This window comes from Ylistrum balloti, unplaced genomic scaffold (assembly GCF_031769215.1).
Source record: "Ylistrum balloti isolate Yb309-2 unplaced genomic scaffold, AGI_CSIRO_Ybal_v1 Utg372726, whole genome shotgun sequence".
Classification (NCBI taxonomy): Eukaryota; Metazoa; Mollusca; class Bivalvia; order Pectinida; family Pectinidae; genus Ylistrum; species Ylistrum balloti.
In genome coordinates this window covers 23575-35381 of record NW_026783154.1, presented here as the reverse complement: position 1 = coordinate 35381, position 11807 = coordinate 23575, and the positions used below count along the sequence as shown (strand labels likewise).

Here is an 11807-nt window from a genome sequence, read left to right as displayed (position 1 = left end):
GTGAGAGTTTATAGCTTTTTCATGTTTTGGGTTGATATTCTGTTGGTATTCATATATATTTTTTTTACTCAATTTCTTTAGATTTGATGAAATTGCTTAATATTATTCCTTCATTTGGCCATGAAATTGACCAGACATATTTTGCCTACATGATTTTGATTGCTATAACTTCACACTGACAGCCCCAACCATTATCAGTTACCTGAAGCAAGGTATTTACTGATATACTGTGACTGTCATTTGGATGAAATGTTATTTTCCTTATTTTCAATGATGAGACATACCTCATCACAACAAATAAATACCTTTAATATGAAATGATAGAGAAATTCATAGCTTTTTTCTGATGATTCTTGTGTATATTACATCCCGTGCATTTAAAACTACTACAAAAATAAAAACCATTAAAAAACAAAAACCCAATTTTGACATTATCTTACATAATTTTGATATCTTTATATTGAAAAGTTGTTTTTGTTTATTATTTCTTAATTTGTTAAAAAAATGGTTTAATTTAATAATTTTTACAACAAATTTAATTCATTTTTCAACATCACATAATCATGTTGAGTTAACCATGTCTTGGTAGCAATAATGGGAAATTGGGTTATGGTAGTAAAACATGTGTTTATCACAAGTACAGTAATACCAGTCAAGGAGATGTTATATGGTACACACTTTATTAGTCTCAAGTGTAAGCTGGTGATTTATATCTGTTGTAAATCAGTGTTTTGTTTAATTTTGTTATCTCTGGATACCGGGGATTTCCAATTGATATCAGGTGAAAATGACCTCAATCCATATGTAAAATTTAGAGATAAATATAAATTGAAAAGAAAAACGATCTAGGTTGAATTCTTTTGAAACTTGTCCCATGAGTGTTGTCATTGACTGTATCATATGGCTCTGCTGACATACCAAGGGACACTATCCAGGCTTTCTGTTTGACTACCAGTTTACCTGTCCTGTATTGACTACCAGTTTACCTTATTCACTGCCAGCTTACCTGTACTGTATTGACTACCAGTTTACCTGTATTGACTACCAGCTTACCTGTACTGTATTGACTACCAGTTTACCTGTATTGACTGCCAGCTTACCTGTACTGTATTGACTACCAGTTTACCTGTACTGTAGTTTGCTTGTACTGTATTGACTACCAGTTTACATTACCAGTTTACCTGTACTGTATTGACTACCAGTTTACATTACCAGTTTACCTGTACTGTATTGACTACCAGTTTACATTACCAGTTTACCTGTACTGTATTGACTACCAGTTTACATTACCAGTTTAACTGTACTGTATTGACTACCAGTTTACATTACCAGTATTGACTACTAGTTTACTACCAGTTTACATTACCAGTTTACCTGTACTGTATTGACTACCAGTTTACATTACCAGTTTACCTGTACTGTATTGACTACCAGTTTACATGTACTGTATTGACTACCAGTTTACATTACCAGTTTACATGTACTGTATTGACTACCAGTTTACATTACCAGTTTACCTGTACTGTATTGACTACCAGTTTACATGTACTGTATTGACTGCCAGTTTACCTGTCCTGTATCGACTGCCAGTTTACCTGTACTGTATTGACTACCAGTTTACCTGTCCTGTATTGACTACTAGTTTACCTGTACTGTATTGACTACCAGTTTACCTGTAATGTATCGACTACCAGTTTACATGTACTGTATTGACTACTAGTTTACATGTACTGTATTGACTACTAGTTTACATGTACTGTATTGACTACCAGTTTACCTGTAATGTATCGACTACCAGTTTACATGTCCTGTAGCTGTAATGTGGCTGAGCTATAGATAATAAGATACTCTAATCACATATGGTTACTGGAGGGACCCTAAAGTTATGCTGTATGACACTACATCTCAGAGAGCTGGCCTGTCTCTGGCAACATACAGAATGGACAGGGCTATAGGAGGCAGGGATTACACAGGACACACACTCCCTCTTCACATCTGATGAACACTGATTACATCAGAGAAAGCAGACATGAAACCTATAACTGACCAACAAACCAATAATCATTATATATGGTAATTTTAGACTTTCCGTGGTTGTGGTCACACGTTTTTTTTTATTTTGTAACCTATAGGGTTTTATTGTCATCAGACCATGCCTTGTTGTATATGTTGTCAAATAAACACTATAGGTTCCAAATGTTTCCTTTACACTCAGATCCCCACTTTTACTAGAGTGATATACTTCCTTGTCCCACCCATGAGTTGAGACTGAGGAATCCACTCTCATAAGAATGTCACATCAGCAATGCCTATTATGTATAAGCTATTGTAATAACATTGATGTAATTACATAAGAGCTGCAAAGTAACGAGAAAAATAATCATTTACCTCCTTGTGGTGAGAAAGAGGTGTCTCATTTCTCTGGGAAAGATTATTAGCTGCAAACACTCGCCATGCCTCACATTTACCAACTTCATGACTTTTCTAATCAGGATAAGTTGAGATCTCCCTAAACAATACATTTAGATTCCATTGATCTGTAGTTTGCCTCCAGAATTCATGCTTGGCAGTTAAAAATGACTAAATCATGTTCTTTTCATGACCAGATACATTTAGGTAAGCTCTATAATAACCTTTAACATTTTAATTATCTTAATAAAAAATTTTCAGTGTTAATTTTGACCTTCCTTTTTATTATTTTTAAAGGTTAAATGATGTGGATAACAGGGTAGACAACTCTATCTCAGTAAGAATACAGTATGGAGGGACATATTGGACTATCAGTGGTTGTTGTCACTTTGTTCCTGTGTGTAACAAGTATTGGAGCATGGACAGGACCTGATTTCTGGAATTCTCGATATAGTGTTCTCGGTTACCCTTGTAAGTATTTAGTCTACAGTTAAAGAATCGTTAATCTTTCTTTCAGCTTGAAATTCAAAATGTTTCATTTTTCACTCCTATCAAAAAATACCTTATAATACTTTTTTAAAAATGGAGTTTATTTTGATCCTACGAACATATTATCCATGTTGTGGCCATTTACTTGTTTCTACTTCCATTCAAACAGATCGTTCAAGAGAATACATGTGTTACAAAATCTAGACTTAAATTATCTCTGATAGTTTGACTGCCAATATGCCAGATATTTCATTTTTTCACTCTTATCAAAAATTACCTTGTAATGCTTCTTCTACATTGAGCAATATCTCAGACCAACATTTAGTGTGAAAAATAACATGATGAAGCATTGAGAAACAGGAAACGAAAATCTGCCAATAGGACAGAGATGTTGAAGACAATGCAATTTCTGGTAATCTGAAGTCTATGGACAAAAGACAATGCTGATTTGTGCCTGTGATTTCCTTGGATGTGGGATTTGTGGTCAAAACACATCAATAACCTTTACCATTTGTAATTTTCTAGCGTTCTGGGGTTTGTGGTCTGATAGTACGACGTCAGCTGCAGGCAACTACCATCTAGCCTCTAGTGAGTACATTGGACGCACCTGCTCAGGGTGTAGCTGTAATGAAAATGACCGTGTTGTCACTGGCTGCTCCGGGAGTGTGTAAGTCTGTTTTAAACAATGTCCAAAATATTAATCTACATGAAGTATTTGCAGGTGAAACACATATTTGTTGGTATATCTACTGAAACTGTCTCTGTTGTGGTGGGTTTAATAGTTGTACTTTATCATTGCTGTATAGGTATGGTCTGTAACTGACTGATATTGCTTCCATCATAATTTGTGACATGCTTAAGAAAAATCTAATGAAAATTAATGGACAACAGTTGAGAGAAAATTGATAGACGTAGGTTGACAGAGAAAAACTAATAAAAAATACAATGTTCAGCATGCTGTGTTATTGGCCCACTATTGCTAAATCATACAGATGATAGGCTTTTCAAATTACTGGCCATTAACTATTTTTGTTATGGCTGTTTCTTGAGAAGAATAGAATGGATCTTTCTCAAATTTTATATGTAAGTTCATCCAGTTCAATAGTTGTGCCCTGTTGTTTTGGGACAGATCAGAAAATGAAAAGTTACAGTGACTTTATTGGATTTTGACAACGAAAGTTTGTTATTGCTGTTTCTTGAGAAGTACTGAATGATTCTTTTTCAAATTTCATGCGTAGATTCCTTTTGTCTCATAGTTGATAAATTTTGATTTTGGGACTGCTTAGAAAACAAAATGGCTAACAGGTAGCCATCTGACAGGTATTAAGTTTTACTCTATCAAAATGGTCATGTGATGTCAATGAGGAATTGTGTATTTATGATGTCACTAGTGTTATTGTTAATGTATCATTTGTTTCCATGTCATTAATCCCAGCTCTAGTACCGTTCTATATGATGAGCTATTTGATCTATTTGTATTTTAGGTATTTAAAGAATTATGTATTTGACAACCTAACAACAGAGTCCTTTGCATCACTTACCTCTGTCACATCAATGTAAGTACTCAATACCATTTTTTGTCCTATTTGTACACATTCAATAAGTCTACCATTTGAAATTTGTAATCTGTTTGCAGATGATATGACATTTTTGTAACAAGAGAAATTGGAGTCTGTGATCTTTGGAAACTTTGATAATTATATACGCCATTAAATAAAAAAGAGAGAGACGTATATAGTAATCACTGTGCATGAATGTGTGCATGCATACATATATCCATTGTCCTTGATAACCTATAATCTTGTGTACAAGAGTACAAGATATCTCATGAACCTCAGAAGAGATTTGGCTCATTTTCACACCAGATCAACATGCTACCACGTTTTTCACCTGATTAGATATTAGTGTCTATTGGTCAAGGTTAAAGATCAAAGGTCACTCTTGACCAACTTTTAGATAAAAAGCCAGTGTATCTCATGAACCCTTGTACAGATTTAGTTTAGATTTACATCAAATCAAGCTTAGATTTTGGTGGTCATTGGTTAAGGTTAAAGGTCAAAAGTCACCCTTGGCAAATTTGGAAATAAAAAGCTTGTGCCATTTCATTTTGTCTAAAGCATCCTTGTGTGAAGAAAGTGAAGACAGAAGAAGGCTAAAGGGCATAGCCCAAATATGGTAAAATATTAAAGATTCCTTCTTTTGTTTGGATGAAGGTAAACTTGCCAAATTTGTACTTGCTAGGTTCTCATTCTTATTTATGTACTTAGGTGAAGAGGAAACTAATTTTCTTTAAATGGTGGGTCTCAGCTCCCTAAAGCCTAAAGGACAGGACCCAATAGGGGATATATAGCAAATTCATTAAATATCTTCTTCTATGGGAATGTCAGGATTTTGTCCAAATTTAGTCTCAAGAAGAAGAGGACTGATTTTGTATAAACAGTGGGTCTGACTCCATTGGGGGCAGAAGGGTGGGCCTAATACAGTAAATAAGGATTGGTATTAAAATCCATCTTCTGTTTGGATGAAGACATATTGGCCAAATTTGGTCAGGACCATTGTTGGTGGAAGGAAAACCAATTCTGTATAAGTGTTGTGTCTGAGAGGCTGGGCCCAATAGCTTAAGACTCAGTTTTATGTAATTGAAGAGGTAGGCCCTTTATGGATAAGATTTCAAAAACATCCTTTTTCTGGTTGCATTAAGATACTTTGTAAAATTGTAGATGAAACTTTAAAGTTCCCCATTTTTAAGAAAAAAGCAGGTACATAATTGTGAATAAAGGTGTTTTTAAGTGGAAGCTTAAATGTCAAGGTAAGTGATACAGGCTCCGTAGACCTCTTGTCAATACTTAAGATCAGCAATTTTTGTTGCAAAATAAAGATAATTACCTGTTCACCATGAGCAATAACCGACCATGTTTTTTTCTTCTTTTTTTTTCAGAAAAATTGTGAATGTGCCAACATTTGTGTTGATTGAGAGGAACCTGCTCACTTCAATGACAAGTCTATCGGAGCTGTAAGTGAAACCTGTGGTATTTGGTGCTGTCTTTTTAGGGACATGTATTTCATCCGACAAATCATGTATGAGCAAGTACTTATCTGACACATTTTGTATCTGGGGGCACCTCTATTATGTTTCTTACTTTGTATTTGGGGGCACATGTCTTATCTGACACAATTTGTATTATAGCCTCCTGTCTTATCTGACACAATTTGTTTTGGGGGCCCCTGTCTTATCTGACACAATTTGTATTGGGGGCCCCTGTCTTATCTGACACAATTTGTATTCTGGCCTCCTGTCTTATCTGACACAATTTGTATTTAGGGACACTTATCTTTTTGTATTGGAGGTACTGTCTTATCTGGAACGCTTTGTATATGTCTGATAGGTGACCATATTAGATTCTGACAATAAAATTTTGTATTAAGTTTCCCTCTTGTAGCATAGTGGGCACCAAAATTCCTCATGTTTAAAGAAAGTTTTTTTTCAATAGCTGTTGGTATATTCCAGTGTTCATAATCCTTGTTTTTGTTGTTACAGCATCATCACTGACACTGGACTGACAGCTGTTCCAGATGTATCTAACACTGCTCTGACTGAGATGTGAGTGATTTAAAGTCACTATCGCAATGTTAATTTCAATAACTTGCGATGCAATTTCAATGAAACTGTATTGGAGCATTCAGCGTTTTAGTGCTGATTAAACTCAATGTGATTTCGGTCTGTTTTAACTTGATTTACTAGTGCCAAAGAGCTGAAATTTGGTAGGAATGTTAAAGGAAGAATACAAAATGTTATATTTCAGCCCATTTAAATTTAGACTACAGTGACCTTATTTTATTTCTTTTATTGCAGGATGCTGGGGAGAAATTTAATCAATTTGTTCAACCATAATTACACCAAAATAAGCTGGCCCACTACACTGACAAAAGTGTAAGTATGATATGACACGAGGACAATTTTGGTGACAGACAATATTTCATACAGGATATTATCCAGTGTGATGTTAATTCCACTGAAAAATAACCTGAAGATAAGGCTTATGATAGAATTGTAGTTTATACAAGGGTAAAGTATAATAATGATTGGGTATGTAAGTTATTAACATTAAGACATTGACCGGTATGTAGAGAATAACTCAAATATGGGTGATAGACAAAAATTGCGATCCTGGTGAAGGTTACGATTTTGGGAGGATGTGATTTCAGAACGAGGATGTGATATTTTGGGGAGAGAATTAAATGTCAGGAGGAAGATGTGTTTTTAGAGAAAGACGTAATTTTGAGAGAATGCGATTTTGGGACGAGGATGTGATTCTAGAGAAGGTTAAGATATGTTCAGAGGTAAGCTATTGAGGAGAGAATAAGATTTGAGATGGAGAATGAGACTTTTGGATAGTGGTAAGAAGATAGTAGGAAATGGTATGTGCTCTCTTGATGTCCTATCATTGTTTTTGTATGCGTATAGAATAAGCCTAACCTTGAAAAATAAAGAACTTTCATAAAGTATGATAACTTTATCAATTTTAAACTTTAATATTCAGACATTTATTATGCAGTTCTATCAAAGTCAAGGAAGATAATGTATTGTTCATTTCAGAAATGTAACTCTGTTGGAGAGCTGCCAGGACTTTTGTAGACTTCATTTCATGATCTCTTCCTTGCCATTAAACATGCCTTCTTTTAACTTTTGACGTTGTTGAGATTATTTTAATTATTTGAATTTCTGTGGTGCTAATTAAATAAGATCTCCTTTTTACAGATCTTTGATTGAGAACAGCATCAATATGATACCCAACGGCTATTTTAGTGGTAGCAATATTGAGTATCTGTAAGTATTCTTACTGCTTACATTAATTTAAATTCACTATTGATATTGAAAATTGTTATTTTGATGTGTTTTAAAGTTTTTTAATGTCTGTACTGACTTTATGTGGAATTATCACAAAAATAATTGAAATTGAAATTCAAATTTGATCCTGATTTTCAGGTGATATATTCAAATAAATTCTAAGAAATGAATATTTGGGGATATAGTACCTAATATAATTCTTGCGAAATTAATTAAAGAAATACCAAATAATAATAAAAAGGAAAATACTTAAGATTGATTTGAGTTATCTCCCTTTGTATCACATCAACAGATTCTTCAAATTCTATGTATTCTGTTTCCTATTTGTATAATTACATCTGATACATGTCTTTTAATACCCGCATCCCCAAACAATGATATAGATGGAAGCCAAGCTCTCTCTCATGCAAGTCTGTCTTTATAAATCAGGTCTATAATTGTCACCAAAAGGATTGCTCATCTTAACTAACCAAATATGACACCTGCTTTTTCTCCATTTTAGAGGCCTTAGCAGAAATAGTTTACGATATGTTCCTGGACCAGCTCTAAAAGATGTCAACACACTTCTATTTCTGTAAGTTAATTTTCTCTTCATAAAATTTTAAAAATCAGATACTATATTTATCCAGTAATAAAAGCAAAGTTGGAAAACAAACAAATTCTAACTCACCATCAGATGTTCGGCTCATGGAAGGACGATGAATTAATTTTTTTTTTTTACTTATGAATTTTACTTCACATCTGGTATAATTATGGGGGAGAATTAAAGACTGAGACACCAGTCTCTAAGAGAAAATACAAATACATTACTATTGTTATATATTGTAAACAGGTATGTTGATCAATTTGTAGAAATATTCAAAGTCTAGAACTTCTCTATAACAGGGGTGTAGAAAATGAATTTAAAACATTGAAAACTGTTTGTATATTTCAGAGGTGTAGATGAGAACCAAATCACAGGAGTTTCTAGGACCCACCTGTCCTATTTTGCGACGTCTCAGTTGCAACACCTGTATGTATAAACACTATGAAGCAGATCAAGTAAATGTAGATGATAAATGATCTGAAATTATGTTGCCATGATTGTACTTTCATCTTTAGGAAGAAATAAAGTTTTAAAACCAAACAGTAGATAAACAAAAAAAAAAAAAAAAAGGCTTTCTGTCTTTGAGATGTTTTGGTATATCATCAATCTTACCAACGTATACCAGGAATGTTTTACGAGTATCTAAATTTATGTAAAATTTGCAACTCTTTCAGAATGGCAAAAAAAATGTTGCGAAATATGCATGTTTTCTTTTTATTGTAAATGCACGAGTAATACGTCTCTAGAACTGATGTACCTACATACATCTGAGACTACTATAATAAATAATTACTGGATGGCATGCTATCTAGTTTGACTGGTCAGTTAGATCTCCAATTGAATTAAAATCTACACCAATGTCCGTTCTAAAGTACCCAAAGTCTTCAAACGAGGCCTTCCAAATGAAATTGCAAAAAGAAAAAAAGCAGTGAGAGTTTTTGGAAAATTTGAACAGTGCAAACATATCCCAATATACTGTATGTTGATCATCTACAATACTTCTCATTCTTGTCTAACTTTTATTTTCGTCTTATATTTTACAGTAACCTTAGTAACAATGCCATCAGATATATCCAGCCCACAGCATTGGCACAAATTGGCAACCTGAAGGTTCTGTAAGTTACCCTAACGCCACGACAAGGGGTCATATTGTTATCATTTTGTACACTCATGACATTGCTAAACCTTTTTTAAAATTTCATTTTAAGAAATTGATTGATGCATGATGGATTTTCCTTAGTTGAACTAATATTTCGTGGTGTTTGGAATTCTGTTTAATTCTTAGAATATCTGATAAAAAACAACAGATGACAATTTTCTCTGAATTAAGGAATATCTTTTCAGACTTATCTTCTATGTGATACAGAGCAATATGCCCTTCCAGTTAAACCAGAACAGCTGACAACAATAAAGCAAATTATGGAGATTTTGTAGCACCACTGATCAGAATAAACAGACAATTATTGTAAAAAAATATTAGGACATGGATGTTGTTTGATGTACCATATTTTCTGTTAAGTCTAAAAAATAAAGTCAAAACTCATAATCTCGGCAGGATCTTGGAAAAGTTTGAGTTGTCAGACTATTCAGTTTAAGTGAGTTTGAATGTTGAGTGCAAAATTTGAATTGTATTGGGTCTTGCGTTAGTTATATGAATTCAAGATAACCAGGTTCAACTGTTTATTAAATGCAGTTTAATGTTAAGCAATTATGATCATCCTGCTAATGATTCTTCCTCACTATTAGGTCACCGTTACTTTAAATAGAAAATCATTTTCCATGTGAAAATGTCGCCAGAGAATCAACACACGTCAATTGGACAATGCCCGGCGACGGGCAGAGTCACGGAGACGAGAAACCATCGTCATTGTCATCCATGTGAAAACCAGAGTTTCCTTTAACCCAAACTTCATACAGTACTTCCTCACTGAAAGTGTTTGCTTACAATTGCTTGAAGGTCAAAGGTTAAGGTTACTGTTAACATGAATAGGAAAATCAGTTTCCACGCGATAACTCAATTTTGCTTTGGCAGCGGGGTGGGTATTTCCAGACACATAGTGGGGCCTTGCTACCCTGTCAGTGTTCTAGTTGCCACCAGTTCTGTTACTGTTTAGACATGACTTTAAAGGAAAACGTATTTAGGTATCAACAAGATTAGAAGGAACTTACCTGAAAATGTGCCTATTTTACAGAGAGCTCCACAATAACGTATTAACAACACTAACTAAGGGAGTGTTTGCTGACATGCCAAATCTGCTACATTTGTAAGTATATGTATCACAAATATTCATTCATTCATTCAACAAATAGTTCCCAGATATTATGATGTCAAAATCAAGCTACTGAATGTTTAAAAGCTAATTTTATACTGGCCTATACCTGTAATTAAGTTTCTGTATGATCATGTGATAAAGTAAATGTAGAAGTTCTATAGAGGCTCGTACAGACAGAAGAGCAAACCCCTATATTTGTTCATAACCTCTTTTGGTTTGAAAACATTAATGACCAAAGCTTTATTTGTTTCAAATTTCATAGTAATGATAACATTCATAATATATATTTCAGAGATTTGGTAAAAAATGACTTGACCATTTTGGAGGAGGATAGCGTGACAAACATGCCGGCTTTGATTACTTTGAAGCTTCACAGTCAAATAAATGGGCTTACCAACATCTACTACAATGCTTTTAAAAACATAAACGGCAACCTTACAAATCTGTAAGTATCGATTGTAGCACCCAAGATAAAACAACTACATATATCTCACAAAACAACAAAGTACAGTTTGCAAAATTTTAAAATTTGCATAATAATGCAGGGATTTAATTATTTGCACACTCATGGAAAAGTTGGCTATTTTTAGTCATGTTATTGTAAACCAATAAGTGTCCAACAGTCCCAGTATATATATACCAAATTTACTTCAACAATTTAGAAAAACAGGTTCACAGATGCACAGCCACAATTTCTCTAGTGATGAATATTTTGTCTTTTATATAGAAATTTATTGAAGTATTGGGCACATCTCAATCAAAATTGTTTACTTTTTAGGTCATCTGACCCGAAGGGTCCGATGACCTATAGTCATCATGCTTCGTCCGTCGTCGTCCGCCGTGCGCCGTGCGCCGTCCGCCGTGCGCCATCCGTAAACTTTTCATTCAAACGACTTCTTCTCAAATACTAGAAGGTCTAGGGGGCTAATACTTGGCACAGAGGATACTGGCATGGAGCTCTACCAAGTTTGTTCAAATGAATGACCTTGACCCACTTTAAAGGTCACAGGGGTCAATATGTTAAAATCTTTAAACAACTTCTTCTCATTAACCAAAAGGCTCAGAGTGTAGATATTGGGCCTGTGACATGCTGGGATAAAGTGCTACTAAGTTTGTTCAAGTGAATGACCTTGACCTTTAAGGTCACAGGGGCCAAATATGTTGAAATCTTTAAACGACTTCTCCTCAATAACCAAAAGGC

General features: G+C 34.2%; 1 protein-coding gene across 1 annotated transcript in view; it reads left to right on the top strand.

The window, feature by feature from the left end:
- Positions 1 to 2759: 2759 nt before the first annotated feature.
- The window catches only part of LOC132564756 (protein artichoke-like), a 28998-nt gene continuing 19950 nt past the window's right edge, over positions 2760 to 11807 (top strand). The window contains exons 1-11 of the mRNA XM_060229385.1: positions 2760 to 2880; positions 3424 to 3565; positions 4383 to 4454; positions 5837 to 5911; positions 6437 to 6499; positions 7658 to 7726; positions 8250 to 8321; positions 8682 to 8759; positions 9377 to 9448; positions 10526 to 10597; positions 10899 to 11051. Coding sequence (XP_060085368.1) covers positions 2760 to 2880; positions 3424 to 3565; positions 4383 to 4454; positions 5837 to 5911; positions 6437 to 6499; positions 7658 to 7726; positions 8250 to 8321; positions 8682 to 8759; positions 9377 to 9448; positions 10526 to 10597; positions 10899 to 11051 — 989 coding nt within the window. The remainder of the gene's footprint in view (positions 2881 to 3423; positions 3566 to 4382; positions 4455 to 5836; positions 5912 to 6436; positions 6500 to 7657; positions 7727 to 8249; positions 8322 to 8681; positions 8760 to 9376; positions 9449 to 10525; positions 10598 to 10898; positions 11052 to 11807) is intronic.